Source organism: Amphibalanus amphitrite, unplaced genomic scaffold, assembly GCF_019059575.1.
Source record: "Amphibalanus amphitrite isolate SeventyFive unplaced genomic scaffold, NRLGWU_Aamphi_draft 000211F_arrow, whole genome shotgun sequence".
NCBI lineage: Eukaryota > Metazoa > Arthropoda > Thecostraca > Balanomorpha > Balanidae > Amphibalanus > Amphibalanus amphitrite.
The window spans coordinates 807,251-826,895 of record NW_024881706.1 but is presented as its reverse complement, the minus strand read 5'-3'; the positions used below and the strand labels follow the sequence as shown (position 1 = coordinate 826,895).

Genomic DNA, 19,645 nt, shown 5'->3' with positions numbered 1-19,645 from the left:
TCGCCCCTGACACCTGGTGCTCTCTCAGGCGGGAGATGTGGATTGCCGAGAAAAAGAAGGCCTGGAGGCGGAGAAGGCTGGCACTGACGTCACCAGTCTGGAGGAGAAGATCAAGAAGCTGCAGAAGCACCAGACGTTCGAGGCCGAGCTTACTGCCAACAAGCCCCGCATCGCCGAGATCAAGGACAAGGGTGAGCGACAGGGAACGGCCGGGGGGAGAAAGGCTGACGGAAAGTGACTGTCGGGAACTGATGGAGAGGGATAGACTTCTCAGCCTTCTCTTCCGTTAATTGGTCAGTTGAGTTTCGTCGATTGCATTTACAATTAACCGATGTAGAATGGGATATTAATATCAAGACTAGCGTTTGTACCTATTTGCGGGGCACTGTCCGCTGCTGTTTGTTCGACTATCGCTGGCGAGCTGATCTTGATTGTGATGCAGTAAGGATAGCATCTAACTAGCACCTCCTTCCTATCCCCAGGTGACAAGCTGCTGCAGCAGAAGCACCTGAGCTCGCGGGAGATCCGGCAGCAGCTGGACGCCCTGCTGGCCAGCTGGCAGCAGCTGCTGGCCGAGAGCGCCTCGCGCGGACGCGGACTCGAGGAGGCGCAGGACATCCTCGACTTCAACAACCAGGTCGAAAAGGTCGAGGCCTGGATCCGAGACAAGGTAAGATTGACGTAATGCTCGATAGTTGTATGGATGCGTTGAAAAGATGGATTATTGGCGGGATGGATGCCCCACCTCAGTCTCAGTTCCCATTCAACCATACCTCAGTCTCGCACCAGCCTCTAAGTCACTGTTGTCACCCCGTCGTGCTATGTCACTCTCCCGCAGGACATGCTGGTGCAAGCGGCCGAGATGGGCCGCGACTACGAGCACTGCCAGGCGCTGCAGCGACGGCTCGACGATGTCGACTCGGACATGCGCGTCGACGACGTGCGCATCAAGAACATGAACGCGCTGGCCGACAAGCTGATCCGTCAGGGCCAGGGCGACAACCGGGCCGTGCAGCAGAAACGCGACGAGCTCAACCAGAGGTACGGACTTCACTGCTCGAGGGGGTGTTGAGTTTTTTTTTTTTTTTTTTTTGCTGGAAGTTTGATCTAATTTTAACAGAGCTTTATTTGAATTGTAAAAGAGCTGCTTCATTTAAGTGATTGTAGATAATTGACGTAAATGTTTCGCTCCATAAATAGTTGAACGCCGAAATTTCTAGGGGATCGACAACCACACCATTCTCTTTCGTTCTCGGCATCCGGTTTATTATAGCTCGACCGATAGACAACCGCGCACTACGGTCCGAAAGTTTGTCCAGCTCTGCTCCTGCGTGGCACTCTGGCCTAACCCCCTCTCCCTCTCTCCTCACAGGTGGAAGTCGCTGCAGGGCGCGCTCTCGTCGTACCGCGAGCAGCTGGCCGCCGCTCTCGAGGTGCACGCCTTCTACCGAGATCTGGCCGACACTGCCGAACGCATCCAGGAGAAGGCGCTCTCACTCTCCTCCGAGGAGACGGGCAAGGACCTCGGCTCAGTGGAGGCTCTGCAGCGCAAACAGGAGGCCGCCGAGCGAGACATGACCGCCATCGACGGAAAACTCAAGGTGGGGATCGAGGGAGAGGTGCCGACTGCCTACACGTCATGGCAAAGCTGCAGCAGAGGAGGTCCGAGGGACGATGAGCTCTTTAACCTTTGGTAATGACGGTATATTTGACCAACTTAGGTTATGAAAACTATCTTAGTAAAAGGGAGGTACTTAAAAGAGCACTGTTGACCGTCTTTCAGCTCCTCCCGATGGACGTCAATGACCAGTCCGAGCGATGATGAAGCGTAATCGTTGTCATCATCGAACAATTATTTCCTTTTGTTTCTAACTCCTCGTTTCTCGCTCTCAGGAGCACGACGCCGAGGCGCGTCGTCTGATGCAGAAGTACGCGGACCGTGCGGCGCCGATCCGCGCCCGGCTGCAGGTGGTGCAGGACAGCTGGCGCCGGCTGCAGACCAGCTGCGAGAACCGGCGCACGCTGCTCGCCTCCTCCTACACGCTGCAAAAGTTCCACGCCGACCGCCGAGAGCTCGAGGCCTGGGTGGCCGACATGATGAGCCGCATGGCCGCCAGCCACGACGGCGGGGATGCAGAGAGGGCCGAGGAGCTGCTGCAGCTCCACCAGGTGAGCCAGAGGGAGTGAAGAAGTGGAGGGGACTGGAATGGTGGCGTGAGGTGTGGGTGTCTTTTGGAGTGTCATGTGATAAGTCGGATCAGCTACAGCTGTTTTTTTTTTTTTTTTTTTGTTAGCTCACATGCATCAATCTGCATCGTATGTATCACATTGCAGTCGTATGTTTGTTGAGTCATTACTCAAAATATTTTCGTGGCTAATTTATTCGTGCTTAAATTTGTAGCAGTCATAAATCATGTAATTCCCCGCTGACCTCTCCTATCTTTCCCCTCCTAGGAGCGTAAGGCGGAGATGGACGGCCGCCAGGAGGCGTTCAAGGCGCTCAAAGACTTTGGCCACAAGCTGGTGCAGGAGCAGCACTACGCGCGTGACGAGGTGGAGACGTCTCTGGCGCAGCTGGAGGAGCTGCGGCGCACGCTGGGTGCCAGCTGGGAGGAGCGCCGCCACCAGCTGACGCAGGCACACCAGCGCCAGCTGTTCGACCGGCAGGCGCAGCAGGCGCACGCCTGGCTGGCCGGCAAGGAGGCCTTCCTCAACAACGACGACCTCGGGGTGAGACAGCGGGGCCGGTTCGTGATTTGACGGCTTTGGGTCTGTAGGGTGCGCGTGCTGAATAACAGAGTCACTCTGTAGTGGACTTCGAGCCGGATAAAAGACGAAACCTGATTTTTTATTTGGGGGTTTGATTGCCCCAGTAAAACACTTTAATATCTCCGGATTAGGTGCTTTTGATTCTCAGTTCTCACACTTATGTCGCTTTGCACATCTCTGTTCCGCCACTCCGTCTGAGCCGATGCCCGTCTCTGACCACTATCCGTCCCGCCCGAAGGACTCGATCGCCAGCGTGGAGGCGCTGATGAAGAAACACAAGAGCTTCGAGAAGACGTTCGCGGCGCAGGCGAGCCGCGTGGACGAGCTGGAGCAGTCTGCGGTGCAGCTGGTGGCCGCCAAACACTACGACTCGGAGGCCATTCAGGAGACGCTGCAGGCCGTCTGCCAGAGGAGGTGAGAATGGGGACGCAGAGGGACTCGGTGAAAGCCGGGACCGACTTATGTCAGATAGTGGATGGGTAGCGGGGTGACCGGGAAGGTCAGGTCAGATTCCGCCATCTGTCAAACCTTCAAAGGATATTTGGAAGAGCGTGGTCAGGTCAGACTGATGTCAGAGGTAAGGCGCCGTCTGTACGAACGAGGTCTGCATGGATACCACCGGGTCGCGCAGTGTGGAACGGTCTGTCAGTCAGTAGAGAGGGGCAGGTGGGACACTCTGGGTGGGACGGGGGAGAGTCTGGACCCTGGAAACTATCCATGAAATTATGAAACTGTTATGAGACTGGAGGAAATAAAGATCGGACTGGCCAGTGTGGGGGTCGAACCCACGACATTCGCGTTATTAGCACGACGCTCTAACCAACTGAGCTAACCGGCCGGCGAGGGCTGGGTTAAGAACCTTTTTCAAACATTTTCTGACAGAAAAGCTCCTTGAAGCAAGTTTCGGCTAGTTAACTATATTATTTGTGCCGTGATTTGCGGACCCATCCCTGTGCTGATTAATTCATCTGGTAGGTAGCTCTGCGCTCACCGAGCGTCCGTCCTCACTCACTCATTTCCGTCGGCCGCAGGGACCGTATCAAGGAGTCGTCGCTGGTGCGCGAGCAGCGTCTGGCCGAGTCACTACAGCTGCAGCGCTTCCTGCGCAACATCTACGAGTCGGAGACGTGGCTCGGCGAGAAGATGCAGGTGGCTTGCGACGAGTCGTACCGCGACCCCACCAACCTGCAGTCCAAGATCCAGAAACACCAGGCGTTCGAGGCCGAGCTGCAGGCCAACGCCGGACGCGTGCTGGCTGTCAACCAGGTGAGACCGTCTGTAGGATGCTGCTTGGTGTGATGCAAGGCGTAGACAGAATTTGGGAAAAGGATTATAGTGCACATCAAATAATATCATCGTAACGGTCATAGAAGAACCTTTTCTATTTTGTTCTTAACGGACCGGCTCATTTACAGATGTAATTGACTGCGACTTTGACCTAAAATATCGTTTGACTGTACTTGCTTTAGCCGGTGTTAGGTGTCTTGTCCTAGGCTGTCCTGTAGAACCTTTCATCCCCAGACCATGACACCTTCCCCTTCCCCGTTACAGGAGGGTGAGGCTCTGATGACGGCCGGCCATTACGCCGGTATGGAGATCCAGGCGCGGCTGGACGCGCTGGAGGCGCTCTGGCGCCAGCTGCAGGACGAGACGTCGCTGAAGAAGCGCCGGCTCCAGGAGGCCTACCAGGCGCTACTGTTCCATCGCACGTTGGACGAGCTGGACGCCTGGATGGACGAGGTGGAGTCACAGCTGGCCTCCGAGGACCACGGCGACTCGCTGACGGCCGCCGCCAACCTGCTGAAGCGACACCAGCTGCTCGAGGCCGACATCAACTCGCACGCCGACGCTGTACAGCAGGTGGGCAATGCTGACAGCTGCAGTGATCGCGCCCGGATTGGAAGGATGTGTGGGGACGGCCGGTGAATAGGGTTTAGTACGCAGCAGTGAAGGACGGAGGGGAATCGTTGAGTCTGTCACCATGCCAGCGAGACTGTCGATGCACATAACGGTACAAGTCTACATACAGCTTGGTGAGTGTCGCACTCGATAAGGCTATCACACATTTTCGTCCAGAATTTCGTTGTCCGTGACTTCGTTCCATCAATGTTCTCATTCATACTACAAGACGTAAGATTGAGAATTTCCTTATCACTCTGTTTCAGGCGAAGGAGACGGCTGCGCAGTTCGCGCGCTCTCAGCACTTTCAGCGGGAGGAGGTGGCGGAGCGCGCCAACCACGTGGTCAAGCGGTTCGCCTCGCTGGCCGAGCCCATGCAGATCCGCCGCGACAACCTGGAGCAGGCCACCCAGCTGCACCAGTTCATAAGGTCAGTAAGGCTAATCAGAAGGCACAGTCTGTCAGTTCAGTGGAGCTCCGGAGTAACGACCTGTCAGACAAGGTCACCGAACTGCCTCAGTTTGTCAGGTGAAAGACATTAATGAGGAGAATGTTCAACGAAATACCTGTTAGTTTGCAAAGTTCGTTTCTTTATCCAGGATTTCCGCTATGAATGTTGATCTTCAGATGAGTCACTTCTGACGGATATCCCGATCGGTAACCCTCGGATATGGTTTGCTCGTTCCGCCTCCCTGTGCTGACGTCTTGCCACTGCTGTCTCAGGGACGTGGACGACGAGCTGGGCTGGCTGGCGGAGAAGGAGCCTCTGGTGGCCTCGGAGGACCTGGGCAGCTCCCTGGCCCAGGTCCAGAGCCTCCAGAAGAACCACCAGGTGAGTGTTTGGGACGGAGTGAGAAAGGGGAACAGCGTAGGGAATTTGGGATGGGTCCATTTCTGCTGCGCAAAGGCAAAAACTACTGTGTGAGGTCAGAGTCTGACCTCACACAGTAGTTTTTGCCTTTACACGGCAGATTCAGGCCCGGGGGTCGTGACTTGGAGGTCTGCTACGCCTGTATTCGCAAGAGTACTAGGCTTTGGATATTTTTACCGGCTGTCCCGCGCTGAAATCGCTGAATCGCGCCCGGACGTTGGCCGGTTAGCTCAGTTGGTTAGAGCGTCGTGCTAATAACGCGAACGTCATGGGTTCGACCCCCCATACTGGCCATTGGGCGTAGTTTTGACTCTGATAGATCCACCGGGGTCTGAAGACCTTCGAAATCCGGGGGCCCGGAGAGCAAACCAGCCCCTGATGCCCTCTCGGTGCCGTTGGATGCGGAGATCCGTCCATAACCCTGTACTCCCTCTCCTTCATTACAGGCTCTGGAGGCGGAGATCCAGTCTCACGAGCCGGTGATCACGGCGCTGGGCAGCCAGGCGCAGCAGATGATGCGCGCCAACCACTTTGCGTCTGCGGAGGTGGAGCGTCGCTGGCGGCAGCTGCAGGATCGGCACGGCCACGTGCGGGACGCGGCCAGCGTGCGGCGGCTAAGGCTACTCGACGCCGCCGAGTCGCAACAGGTGGGCATTTTGTGGCAGCCTGAGGGAGGGAGTGTGATGGATTAGATAGCTTCACCTTCTAATCTTTTTGTGGTAAAAGTATAGCGGGAGCGTTTAATGGAATTGTTTTGGCCTCTTCAACACTGTTGGCTTTTTCAGCTATTTGATTTGTTCTAAGGGTCGTAGTCTTGATGTTACCGAATATCTTATTGTTTGTCTTGTCCCTAGCGTTTGTGGTTATTATTGCCACTCCTCATATCGTTGTGATGCCTTTGTCGTGTGCTCTTGGTAGTAACGCTGTTGTCCTTCTGCCATGTTTGACTCCTTGCCGCTTCTTCTTGTAGTTCTACGCGGAGGCTGAGGAGGCAGACAAGTGGATGCGGGAGCGGAAGCCGCTGCTGACCTCCTCGGACACGGGCAAGGACCGGGACGCGGTGACGTCGCTGACCAAGAAACTGGACCTGGTCGAGCGCGACATCAACAACTACAACCAGGTGAGCTGGGCGGTCGGAACACGCCTGTCGACTGCTACCTGGGTACTGGGCCGTAGAGCCGCAACTAGACGCGCCGGCGTATGACGGCTGGGCGAGGCCGCAAGAGCGTAAAGATCGAATAATTGTTATAAAAAGTAAATAAAAAATGTGACATTGCTTGTTTCGGCTACACACCGGTGGCCGGTTAGCTCAGTTGGCTAGAGCGTCGTGCTAATAACGCGAATGTCATGGGTTCGGCCCCCATACTGGCCAGTGGTTCGCTCCTTTTCCTCTCGCTGCGACACCTGACCGTCCCCCCCCCCTCTCAGGTGATCGCCAAGCTATCTCAGCTGTGCCAGCGGCTGTCGGACCGCGCCCATTTCGACACGGAGCAGATGCGCGCGCGCCAGGCGCGGCTCGAGGAGCAGTACGCCGAGCTGGTGGGCCTGCTGGAGACGCGCCGGCTGCGGCTCCAGCAGAGCGGCCAGCTGTTCCGCTTCCTGGCCGAGGCGGACGAGGCGGCCGCCTGGGTCTCCGACCAGGAGCAGATCGCTGCCAGCGAGGACTACGGCAGGGACGTGGAGCACGTCGAACTGCTGGTGAGTGATGGCGGCGCGGGTTGATGCTGAGGTTGTGTGGGCGAGTGTCGAGAGAGGACACGGCGAACTATGGTAGGGAGCCTGTAACGTGGAGCCTGTAACGTGTGTGGTAGTGGTCCACTGCAGCGAGAACTTTGTATCGTAAGGAACCAGCTGTCATCGACTATTAACAGGATAATATTTTCGATTCGTGCCTTTTTTCGTCAATTATGACAGAAAAACATGAGTTAAGTCGGATCATACACGACTTAAGCATCCAAAGATCAGTCTCCCCCAACTCACCCCGCCCGCTTCTCCGGCAGATAAACAAGTTCGAGCAGTTCCTGAGCGGCCTGCAGTCCAGTGAGGAGCGTGTCACCTCTGTGGAGGAGAGCGCCCGACAGCTGGTGGCTGGCGGTCACCCGCAGCCGGAGCGTATCCTGCAGCGCGCCGCCGACCTGCGCCAGAGCTGGGACGAGCTGCGCGAGCTCACCCAGGCGCGCCAGGAGGCGCTGGCCGGCGCCAAACAGGTGCATGTGTTCGACCGTGACGCCGACGAGACGATCGCCTGGATTGGCGAGAAGGAGGCGGCCATCTCGACCGACGACTACGGCCACGACCTGGACTCGATCCAGGCACTGGTGCGCCGACACCAGGGCTTCGAGCGCGACCTGGCCGCCGTCAAGGAGCAGGTACGGCCGACGGAATAGTTAGTTGTCGAGGGTTGATGGGATAACACATGAAGAGGGGAGGGACGAGCGACGACACACACCTGTCATCGTTGAATATCAGTTTTTTCTGCGCTGCATAGCATAAATGATGAAATATAACTGACGAAACGTCAACTAATTTCATTTGTTTTAATGCAGCTGGTTGCGTTGCTGTTATTCTTGCAATGCGTTCTTACCGGCTGCGGTTGATGCCTTTCTTACCCGGTCCGTTCTCTCTGTCTAATACCAGGTGGAGCAGGTGGTGGCCGAGGCCAAGCGGCTGGCCTCCCAGTTTCCCGACGCCCGGGAGCACATCAGCGTCAAACACGAGGACACAGTACAGGCCTGGAACGATCTGCTCGACAAGTCGGCCCAGAGGAAGGACAAGCTCGAGCAGGCGGCCAACATTCAGGCCTACTTCGACGAGTACAGAGACCTCATGTGAGTGGTTGAAGAGTCACGGGAATGCTGAAAGAAATATTGTCTTCTCTTTGCTGTGTGATAAGCTTTTTCTGTTAATGTATTCTAGTTTTTATGTCCGTCTGCAACGCTCCATCACTTGTTGAACAGCATTAACCTTTTACCATCCCAGGGTCTCGTTGGCTAACCTCACCGTTTACCCCATCGTCAGGGCGTGGATTAACGAGCTGCTGGCCAAGATCACGGCTCCGGAGCTGGCGCGGGACGTGGCGGGAGCGGAGGCGCTGCTGGCCAGACACGCCGAGTACCAGGCCGAGCTGCAGACGCGACAGGACGCCGTCGACGCGGTAAGTGGGGGAGGGACGCAGGGAGGAGGGGACACGCCGAGTACCAGGCCGAGCTGCAGACGCGACAGGACGCCGTCGACGCGGTAAGTGGGGGAGGGAGGCAGGGAGGAGGGATGGGACACGCCGAGTACCAGGCCGAGCTGCAGACGCGACAGGACGCCGTCGACGCGGTAAGGGGGAGGGAGGAGGGACACGCCGAGTACCAGGCCGAGCTGCAGACGCGACAGGACGCCGTCGACGCGGTCAGTATCTGGGCTCAGAAAGCGCTGCGTTTGAGGAGGTGGTTGATGATTGGTCAGTCTGACACTGAATTTTGCTGAAAGCTGGCAAATGGATGTGGTCAGTGTTCGGTTTCCGTCTCTGACTGGCCCGTCCGTCCATTCACAGTTCATCAGTCGCGGCCAGGAGCTGATATCGAGCGGCCACTTCATGTCTACCGACATCCAGGATAAGGTCAATGTGCTGGGGGCTCGCAGGGACCTGCTGGCGCAGACCTGGAAGGACCGGCAGGACATCTACGAACAGAGTCTGGACACTCAGGTACGCTGCCGGTCTCGTGACGGGGAATCGGATATAGCACGGGGGTTAATTGTCAGGTGTTGTGAATTTCAATTGATTGGAATATGAAGATTGATTGTTCCTTGTCCCTCAACCGATTGTGCTCAACCACTACCTATTTGATGAAGGCCATGAATCTACAATCTTTATATTCGTGCAGTTTTGTGATTCATTCTCCGTGATCGTTAAGTCTTTTTCCTCAATGTAGAATCTTCTTCACTTATTACTGAGTGGACTGGGCTCCTTCGTAATTCACCCCGTTCCATGCCCGTGTCTTTTACAGATTTTCAAGCGCGACGCCGCGCAGCTGGAGTCGTGGCTGGAGACGCGGGAGCCGGTGCTGAACGATCCGGCCGTGGGCGCCAGCATCACCGAGGTCGAGGAGCTCATCCGGCGGCACGACGACTTCCTCAAGACCATCGAGTCGCAGGAGGACAAGTTCGACGCGCTCCGGCGTACCACACGGGTGAGGAGAGAAACGGAGTGCCTCAGAGGATGGTAGTGAAGCTGAGAAGGGCAGCGTGAGATCCTAGACTAGGACGGCTGCAGATGCTTAGAAATGAAGTCGCGTTTGCCACCTCAAAAGGCGGCTAGTGTGATATCAGAATCGGTGGGATTGTTCATAGTGGGGGTCCTTTCGTAACGGCGGTGCACAACAGTAGTTCATTTCTATAGTCTCTGATTGTCTCGGTTGACGGTCACGGTCCAGCTCAGCGGTTATATCCCGTCCCCATCTGACAGCTGTGTAGCTGCCCCGTCTCTGTGTCACTGTCCCGTCCGCTGTGCAACTGTCCCGTCTGCTGTGTAACTGCCCCGTCCCCATCTGACGGCCCTCGTTATCCCCAGCTGGAGGAGGCGTTCGCGCTGATGCGCCGGCGCGAGGAGGAGGCCCGGGTGGCCGAGCAGAAGCGCCGGGAGGAGGAGCGACTGCGGCAGATCCGGCAACAGGAGGTCGATAGGATCACTAAGGTGAGCGGACTGAGACATCTCTCTGTAAGATTACAGAGGGGGCGGGTCTGGGTCAGTAGCGGCTCCGGCAGATTCGGCAACAGGAGGTCGATAGGATCACTAAGGTAATTGTCAGACGGCACCGACCTACACGCCAACATATTGTCCTGACCAGCTTGTGCTTTCAATGCGTGCGATGGTCTGTAAACTCGTATTTGGTAGTGTGGTTGGTAGCTGACGATAATTGGGCTGCGTAAGCACTTTTTATCTTTCATGATAACCGTTCTGATTTACCAACATGTCGCAGTTATCCAGGTACACGTCCTGTAATGTATAACATTCTGACGCCGCGTTCCATGTGTGTTATTCCCTTTCCGACGATTGTCGCTGATCGCTGATGTTCCGTTTTCAGGAGCGTCGGTACCTGGAGGTGGAACACGAGGCGGGAGACGCCAGTCCCAGGTGAGGACAGCTCCCTCCCTCTCTGTTACACTCGCCGTCTCTGCTCCCAGCTCTGTCTCGGGGAGTCTTTCAATACAGTGTCACTAACGTCTCTTCTTACTGGCTGTCTCTCGTTCTCGGGTGACTAGAGTAAACTAAAGACACGGCCTTAGTTACATCTTTTCTTACTTGAACCTAAAGGACTTCGAGTTTGATTGGAACGTCGCATGCAATCGGTATCGTGTATAACCGAAATCCCGACATTTTCTTGTGATCGATCTTTCGGGTTCTATTTTTGTAACTAAAACGTTTTGAGCAATGTGTAGTATGTTGTTCTCGCTCTCTTCCGCCTTGTAAGGGCGCCTGCTGTGGCTCTCAGTGTGTAGTTTTGCGCGCCCGCCGTGTTACCAACTGATCGCATGTGACGGACTGTGCTCAGTCTGCGCCGCTCCGGTAGTGCTCTGCGGCGGTGGGACGACGGGTCTCCCTCAGTGACGGGACCGGCCCGGTCGTCCCACCGCCGGCCTGGCTGTCTGTTGACCCTGTGCTCGGACCGTGCCCCTGACCCGACTGACCTGACCTGACCTGACCGGGCGTGGCCAGCGCCCAGCGCCGGGAGGCGGCGCGCGCGGGCGCCTCCTCGAGCCCACACCAGTCGCAGGAGAGCCTGAACCACCAGCCCACTCACCGGGCCTCGTTTCCAGACGTGGCCGCCGAGAGGTATTTGGCGCTCCGCCGCCCGCTCAGATCGCCTAGCGCTAACCGGGCACGGCGGACTAGTGGTGCGGGCGTCCCTAGGTGCTGCTCGCCGGCCGCTGCCTGGCTCTAACGCGCGCGCGCTCGGTGGGCGGTCCGTCCGGTTTTGTTCAGTATGCGGTATGATACAGTACAGACACCCTGCTCGGTCCTTGGTTGTGTATTCGTGTTTTGTTTGGTTCGTGGCTCGGCGTAGTTTTATTTGCCTGCATATTTTCGGCTGCTTGGTGTAAATTTTGGCTAGATGTGATTTTTCGGTCCCGCCTCCGCGTACACAGCATACAATCACTGCCCTGTCGTCACACTGGATATTTTATATTTCCCTACTTTTGATATTACACAAGTGACATTTTTGTCACTCTTGCGCAGTCGTTTCACTTACGCATTTGTTTCACCAGCTTACACAGTTTTGTGTTGCCCCGGCAGTCGCCTCACTTCTGTAGAACGTATCACACCACATTATCTATGTTCGCGGACTGCGGGCTGTGTTGTCGCGGGATTGTGTTTAGTATTGGGATTTTTTATTAGAACCAGAAGTCGCTACGCCGGGTACATATTCACGGGAATATCTGTCACGAACGGCCGATGTCAGTCGGGGATTAAATGTCGGTGCCTCCGTTCGGGCTTGTGACCTTCGAGTGCCCGTGGGAATAAGCTATGGAATGTGAATGGGCTTAGTCGCCATTCTGACCTTCGAGAACCAGCAAGTCGGTCTATTTTTCAGTGATCAGTTATTTGCTGTACAAAGGTGGACTTGCTTTCAGTCCGTGGGCGAAGGACCCCTGTATGCCAGCTGGATACGGTGCCCCTCGCAGCCGGCTTGAATAGCAATTTGTACTAAAATATACTTACGTTAATCATAACATGCCCTAATATATCATCGTGTACAAAAATGGGTTTCCCGGTTTTTGGGTTGTTCATATTTATGTTTTGTTGGCTTGTTAATTTATGTTGCACTTATTTTGGTGGTTCTATTTGTTTCGCTTCAAAGTGGGCCCTGATTGGCTAAAAGCTTTCGTTTATCTAATTCAGCATTTTCATTATACTTACATAACCATTGTATTACTGGCTGAAATTTAATTAATGCGCTGAATGTTTGCAGCTAATAACTTTTCACTAATCTTCTCGCCAATTAACAAATAATAATAATAATTTTTATATAAAATTGATGTCGGAAGGAATATTTGCCCGCCGTTTACATTGGTATGTTTCTAATCGTTTGTGGTTGGTATTGATTCATATGTATTTTGTCTCGTGTCCAACCCGATTTTTGGCGAGTGGGCGCTCGCATACCCAGCCGCCTTACCAGCCCATTCGGTCACACGTGTCGTCTCGTTCGCAGGATGCTGTTGAAGAATCCCATGCTTGCTGAAAAGAAGATGGGGAGCCAGTCAAGTCTTTCTAGTCTTAAGCGAGGTAAGCTCAGAATATGAACCATTCCTGACTGTCCCGTTTGTATCGCTAAACACGGATGGTTCAATGAGTCACTCATTTAAAAGCTGTGTTTGGGGTACGACGTCAGGCCAGCAGTGAGCGCCATCAATGTCCAGCCATCATCTTTCGTTGTTTCCGCCTTAGTCTTCTCCCCGTAACCACATTGCGTGGTAAGTTTTGCCAAGTCTTGGCTCCATTGCTACTTGTCGGTTTCTCTGTCCTTAGTCTCCCCGTCTGACCCCTAAACTAACCTTGTCTGACCCTGAGTTCACCCCTGTCTGACCCTGTTCTGACCTGGCCGGTCTGTGGTTCTAGTGATTCGCCAGGGCTCTCAGATGCTGTTTGGCGGTAGGTGTTGTCGCCCCCTCACCCCTGGCTGTCCGGTTGTGTTGTGGTAGTGTCCGCTCTGGTCGTATAGCCCCCTCAACTGCGGGTAGTCGCTTCCCACTGACTGGACGCTGGTCCGCTTAGCGCCGGCACCGACAGGCGATATCCCCCTCCCCCTCCCGCCACGCGAGTCGATTACCCGAGTCTCTAGCTACCTCGCCCTGCCGAGACGCACGTGTCGTTAGCCCGGCCACCGGCAGACCCTCACAGCTATGAGCACCGCCTAACACTCTGCAGCCCGCCTACGATCTGAGCGCGGCCATTCGCATGGTTGTTCATTTTTCGCGAGCACCAGACGGCGGAGCTGTCGAGTGTCGACTGTGAAGCATGATACTGAAACGTTCATGCGTCAGCGTTCGTTTAGTGTTTGTAGGCATGCGGTATTGAGACTTCAGAGTTTGATATATCGAATATTTGCTTAGAGGGCACTAGTATGTGCACCGATTTATTCGTAGCATATTTCAATCAACAGTATCCGCCGTAAATGCTATGCTGAGTGATCTTGCTTGATGCATAAAATGTGCAATTACACGATGCAAGCTCTGGTTCCCGGCGATAACGTGAGCACCTCTGGTGACCTGTTGTAACCTCTAGTGACCTGTTGTAATCTCTGGTGACCTGATGTATCTTTGAGTGGCCTTCCGCATCCTCTGGTGACCCGCGCTAACCTCAGTTGACTCACACTGACCTCCCCGACATCACCCCAGGTGACGTGAAGCGTGCTGAGAGCATGAAGACGGAGCCGAAGAAGGCCAAGCGGACGCCGTCGTTCACCACTCGGCGGCGGACGCAGAGTTTCCGCAAGGCCAAGCGTCTGGAGGAGCTGGAGAACCTGCCGCCAGTGGAGATGGACGGCATGCTGGAGAGGAAGCAGGAGCTGCAGAGCGGCGGCAAGAAGGCCACCATCCGCAGCTGGAAACACTACTACACGGGTACGTGTCCTGGAAACACTACTACTTCGATACGTATCCTGGAAACACTACTACACCGGTACGTATCCGCAGCTGGAAACATTACTACACAGGACGTATCTGCAGCTGAAGACGCTAACCTAACCTAATCGAACCTTACCTGACCTCACGGTACGCATCCGCAGCTAGAAACACTACACCGGTGCTTAGTTGTGCGTAGGTAATCGTTTTTACAAACTAAATGAAGAAGCACCACTCTCATGTGGTGTCGGTCTTTGACAATTCGGTCTGTGTCGTTGCAGTGCTGTGCGGCCAGCTGCTCTGCTTCTTCAAGGACATGGACGACTTCGCCAACAGCAAGGCGGCGGCACCCCCTCTGATCCTCTACCAGGCGCGCTGCGAGCGGGCGCTCAACTACACCAAGAAGAAGCACGTCTTCCGGTGAGCGGACGGACCGCGCTGCCGTATAAAGGCAAAACCCATTATGTTCGGGTGACCTCTGACCTGAGGTAATGGCCTCTGACCCGACATAATGGTTTTTGCCTTTGCACGGCAGCGCGGCGCGGTGGATACTCTGGAAACGATGGTAGCCAAGGCAAAATTAGCGTTGTCATGAATTTTAGTTGGGTTCTCAAAGGATTCTCATTGGTATCAAAGATGAAAAATAAAATGTGTAATCCCGTGAATATTGCGATTGCTTGAGAATGTCTTTCTGTCAAAGAAAATAAAACTAAGTACTTGTCAATTGGTCGCACATGGTGACCGACCGCGATCCGTCTATTCCAGGTTATCGCCGTCGGACGGCTCCGAGTTTCTGTTCGCCGTCTATAACGAGGAGCAGCTGCAGGAGTGGATCAACAAGATCGAGTTTCACGCGCAGCTGCCGCCGTCCCAGCAGCTGCTCAGCTACGATCGGCAGACGGTGAGGCCGCCGGCGACGGCTCACAGCGGTCGCCGGGTCTGCGCGGGTCTCCGCAGACTCACAGCCGGGGTGGAAACTGACACTGTCCGCGTTATAAACGGACTGTATAGCATGGAGAGGGTGCCTGAGATAACGCCTGCCATTGCCGTGGTTTGATTAATTGGACTGCTGCATTGAACTGAACTGAACTGAAGTGGACTAAAGACGCATGACTGATATCGGACTGTAATTGCATCGTGGTATGTTACGTGCATCGTGACGTTAGAAGGAAAGTATGTAATCCGAATCCACGCACGGTCTTGCGGTGATGTCTAGTGACTGTTCGACGGTTTGACGCACGTCTCGATCTCTCTGTCTGATGTCACGGACGACGGTAAATGCCTCTCGAAGGACTTCTTCCCTAAGCTGTGGGCACATGTCTGAGGTCTGTTCAAATGCCGCTGAGCTGGCAGCACGCCCTCGCGTTTCACTTCCCTGACTGGACGAGTGGACGCATGACAGCGGACTGCACGCACAAGTCGCCACCCCGTCCGTCTGTGCCCCTGGGGCCGACCAGTGCCGATGTCTCACTGCCTGACCCGGGACCGGGCCGCCCCCCCCCCCCCCGCCACCGTCGCTATAACACGGCCCGTAACGCCACGCTGCTATAAACCGCGCAGCCCTTTTGACGCTATCCAAAATGTGCTGGCTAGCCCGAAATTCGCGAGCTTTTCAGCAACCCATGTTACAGTCTTAGGCAGCAATAACAATTAACATTACGTCTTCGCTTTATCAAAGGACAATGTAAATTTTGAAATACACAGCTTTTGCGACTAACTCGAAGTGACCCATTTTGAATTTATTTTCCAGATAATGCTGTCAATGAACAGCTGTGTATTATATATTATATTGGATGTGTCATACGACTTGCGTCGTTTCAAACCATCCGTACTACTGACCAACATATTTACTCGTTCTGTAAATTGTTTTTAAACTATCGAACCGGCCCTATACCTGGCGCCGTGAGACCGGGTGTAAATATTCCCCGGGCGGTGGCTGGGCGGGGGCGGGAGCGACTCCCTGCATGGTGCCTGTGAATGCGGTGTGCTGCGCTCGCCGGCTGAGGTGGGCGCGGGTATCGCGCGCAGGGTCTGCCCGGCGGCGGGGCAGACGGCGGCAGCTCGTGTAGCAGTGCCGAGCCGTCGCCGGCGCCGGTCCGGCACCGGCACTCGGACCCAGCCGAGCCCGTCTACGCCAACCTGCCGACACCGCAGCAGCGGAGACACACCGGTCAGGTAGGTCTGATACAGCACGCCGATCTGCCGATCCCACGGCGGAGACACACCGGGCAGGTAGGTCTGATACAGCACGCCGATCTGCCGATCCCACGGCGGAGACACACCGGGCAGGTAGGTCTGATACAGCACGCCGATCTGCCGATCCCACGGCGGAGACACACCGGGCAGGTAGGTCTGATACAGCACGGCGATCTGCCGATCCCACAGCGGAGACACACCGGGCAGGTAGGTCTGATACGGCACGGCGATATGCCGATCCCACAGCGGAGACACACCGGGCAGGTAGGTCTGATACGGCACGCCGATCTGCCGATCCCACAGCGGCGACACACCGGGCAGGTAGGTCTGATACGGCACGGCGATCTGCCGATCCCACAGCGGCGACACACCGGGCAGGTAGGTCTGATACGGCACGCCGATCTGCCGATCCCACAGCGGAGACACACCGGGCAGGTAGGTCTGATACGGCACGCCGATCTGCCGATCCCACAGCGGAGACACACCGGGCAGGTAGGTCTGATACGGCACGGCGAGACGGTACGAATCGGCCGACCGGCGGGCAGGACGTAAGGTTTTTACAGCACAGCGAGACGGGCGTTGACCCCCGGAGCTGGCGAGGATAGTGGGGCAGCCATCCTGCTCAAACTACACCGTTCCGTGCTTTCATCCTCAGGATACTGAAATCCTTCTCCTCCACGCCGCAACCCCCCTCCGGACTGGACAGGCAACTTTATCTCATGCGGGCTGCTCCCTTGGAGCGGCACCGCTGCTCCCGAGGGAGCGCACCCCGTAGCCGGGTGCAGTGAGTGCCTTGGGGCTGGGTGGCCTGTCCTCTGGACGGGCTCAGCCCCGGCGACTCACTAGGGTGCCTGCCCAGACCAATGTCTCCCCCTATATCCTATCATCCTCCCGGGTCTGAAATGGTCTCATTGGACCGAAAGGGCCTAACCCAACAAAACAAACAAACAAACAAAGCTCAAACTAGGTAGGGAGGTCAGTTGAACCAACCTGGGCTGGTACAGTTTGGCGGGACCAAAATAACGCTTCACGTAACCCAACAACAAATGCTGTATACAATACATTGTACATGCTGGATGTGACGGCTAGAGTGAACTTAACGTGTACAGTTACTCTACTTACAGTAACTTATCTACGGTAATGAAACGATTGTTCAATTGATCGGTATTGTACTCTTTGATGTAAGATAGTCCTGACGCGCAATGTTTTTCGATAGTCAGTAGATTGTCATTGTAATCCATCTCTATATTTAGTGTCGCTGTGTGGGCGGACGACTCGGTACCCTGGTACCTACCTCAATCCTAGTCTGACCCTGCGCCTCACCACAGGATCCCTCACTGCCGCCCGTGCCGCCGCGCGGAGCCTCGTCCAGCCCGCCGGCGTCGCGGCCACCGCCCTCGACCGCCGGCGCCGCCGAGGGTCCCATCTACCAGAACCGGGTGTCGGTGCTACCGTCTATTGGTGAGTGGGAAAAGAGACACGATCGCTTGAACCCAACTCTTGAACAGATGAGTGTTCGGCCATTACTCTCGATTGGATGGGTGGCTCTGACTGTCCTATGCTGCAACCCGCTTGGTGTGAGGCCGGCCCGTGACGGTGATGTCCGTGCTGTTACAGAGGTGGACGTTCAGGAGAGGAACGGTGTGCGCCGGCACTCCTCCAACGCGCGACAGTCGTCCCAGAACGGTGAGTGGCCGCGACCACCAGTGATAGAGGTGGTGAGGAGGTTACGAGTTCATACCAAACCACTGTGCCCCTGTCTAACTGTGCCTGATAGGCCCTCAGTGTGTCTGTCACTGTGTCCGCTGTCTGACAGCCCAGCGCCAGCTGATTCACCCTCTGGTTCCCCTCAGAGCCGTCGCCGCCGCCACTGCCGAGCTCGGCGCCGCCCCCCTCGGTCGCCCACCGACTGCAGGGAGGCGTCTCCGCTGTCGACGGAGGTATGGACTCTGCCCGCCTTTCACAGTCTGGGACTCGGGTATAGGAATACTCGGCCAGTGGACGCTGCACGAGTCATGGCGAGCTAGTCAAAACAGTGGTCTAGGCGGCTTGCGTATCGCATAATTTGCTGTCAGAGGTTACTGGTTAGCTTTGAGTGGAATGGAAGCGCCGATAAGACTGTGTCGTTGCCCGGTCTGGCCCTCCCTCCCCTTCCCTCCCCCAGCAGCGGGTGGTTTGCGGCAGCGGTTGCCGTCAACTGTTCCGACCACCTCCCCTCCCCTGGTCCGACCCCACCACCCGGCGCCGTGTGACGTTACGGTTTTATTTGACCACCCTCCCCCGCCCTCCGACAGCGGGTGACGTGCGGCAGCGGTCGCCGCACGGTGACGCCGGCCTGCCACCTGGCGGCGGCGCGCCGCACTACGCCGGCCGGACCGGCTCGCTGCCCTACGGCCAGCAGCCGTCTCCCTCGGGCAGCAACAAGTCGGCCACGCTCGACCAGAGGTGGGTTCACCGGCGGCGCGGGCGGGCGGCAGAGGGGACGACTGTGTAACTATATTATGGGGTCTGGTGATCCTGGGCAATGACTTTCGATAGCCTGCCGCCATAATGTGTGTGGAGCGGCGACCATCCCCAGTCTAAAACTCTTGTGATTGCCGGACGCGGACCCAGCCTCTCGTCATTGATGAACTGACTGTCTTTCAATATTGGCCTCGTGTCGTCTCAGCTCACGGCACAAAACTGACCCCCCCCCCCCCCCTCCCGCAGGAACGGCAGTGAGAGTGGCAGCGAGCACGACCAGGACCGGCGCTCGTCCAAGCGCAGCTCCGTGTTCGGATTCCTGCGTCGCAACAAAAAGGACAAGCAGCCGGCCCAGGTGTAGTCGCCGCCGCCCGCCGCCGGGCCCACCGCCCGCCACCAATGTATTGGAAAGTGCAAATCAACCGCGGAGAGAGAGATTGAAACGGTATGCTTGTCCTTGATGCTTAGTACTCAGTTGTCGATACGGGCTTGCAAGTTGCCTATTTAAATGTTACGCGCGGCTTGCTTATGATCGATCGCCACATTTTATGTCGTTCCTGGTTTAAAGAAGCTTACGTCTTTACCTAAGTTGATTAGTTTGGGTTTGCCAGAGTGATTTTTGTTTGAGGCGCGCGAGTCGCATGATGACGTTTGAGTTGCGAAGACGGAGGTCAATGAATACCAAATACCTGACGTTTGTTGGATCCGTATAGATATTTAATTTCCGCTATACCGTCTCGCACAGTGCCTTCGACTTTGTACAATACAATTAGTCAATTTGCGCATTCTATCCTCCAACAATATATAAATATATATTGTGCTGTCGAGTTTAATTGG

At 55.8% G+C, this 19,645-nt stretch overlaps 1 protein-coding gene and 3 non-coding genes across 7 annotated transcripts; 3 read left to right on the top strand and 1 right to left on the bottom strand.

Annotated features, from left to right (window-relative positions):
- The first annotated feature begins 56 nt into the window (after nt 1-56).
- LOC122385188 (spectrin beta chain, non-erythrocytic 1-like) lies at nt 57-19,626 on the top strand. Of its 4 annotated transcripts, XM_043373282.1 has the most exons (32): nt 57-191; nt 483-670; nt 839-1,041; nt 1,373-1,601; nt 1,894-2,169; nt 2,455-2,730; nt 3,008-3,183; nt 3,801-4,035; nt 4,321-4,629; nt 4,935-5,098; nt 5,392-5,500; nt 5,986-6,186; nt 6,510-6,659; nt 6,968-7,237; nt 7,540-7,908; nt 8,177-8,367; nt 8,558-8,693; nt 9,081-9,233; nt 9,535-9,717; nt 10,098-10,220; nt 10,612-10,661; nt 11,244-11,360; nt 12,739-12,812; nt 13,925-14,149; nt 14,431-14,569; nt 14,915-15,050; nt 16,178-16,324; nt 17,674-17,806; nt 17,963-18,031; nt 18,199-18,285; nt 18,640-18,790; nt 19,055-19,626. In XM_043373282.1, exons 3-32 carry the CDS (start codon nt 842-844, stop codon nt 19,167-19,169), a joined length of 5,193 nt encoding a protein of 1,730 aa, XP_043229217.1. In that variant the 5' UTR covers nt 57-191; nt 483-670; nt 839-841; the 3' UTR covers nt 19,170-19,626. The 4 variants fall into 4 exon arrangements, with proteins under 4 accessions (XP_043229217.1, XP_043229218.1, XP_043229219.1 ...); XM_043373283.1 differs by lacking the exon at nt 11,244-11,360; XM_043373284.1 differs by lacking the exon at nt 16,178-16,324.
- On the bottom strand, nt 3,534-3,607 carry Trnai-aau. Its single transcript has one exon. It is a non-coding gene; the product is annotated as a tRNA-Ile (tRNA).
- Nucleotides 5,759-5,833, top strand: Trnai-aau. The gene has a single exon. It is a non-coding gene; the product is annotated as a tRNA-Ile (tRNA).
- Nucleotides 6,838-6,911, top strand: Trnai-aau. The gene has a single exon. It is a non-coding gene; the product is annotated as a tRNA-Ile (tRNA).
- Nucleotides 19,627-19,645: the final 19 nt, after the last annotated feature.

Coding starts and splice junctions, on each gene's coding strand:
- LOC122385188 (XM_043373282.1), top strand. CDS start 842: ATGCTGGTGCAAGCGGCCGAGATGGGCCGCGACTACGAGCACTGCCAG. Junction 15,051..16,177: donor TCAGCTACGATCGGCAGACG/GTGAGGCCGCCG, acceptor TATCGCGCGCAG/GGTCTGCCCGGCGGCGGGGC. Junction 16,325..17,673: donor AGCGGAGACACACCGGTCAG/GTAGGTCTGATA, acceptor GCCTCACCACAG/GATCCCTCACTGCCGCCCGT.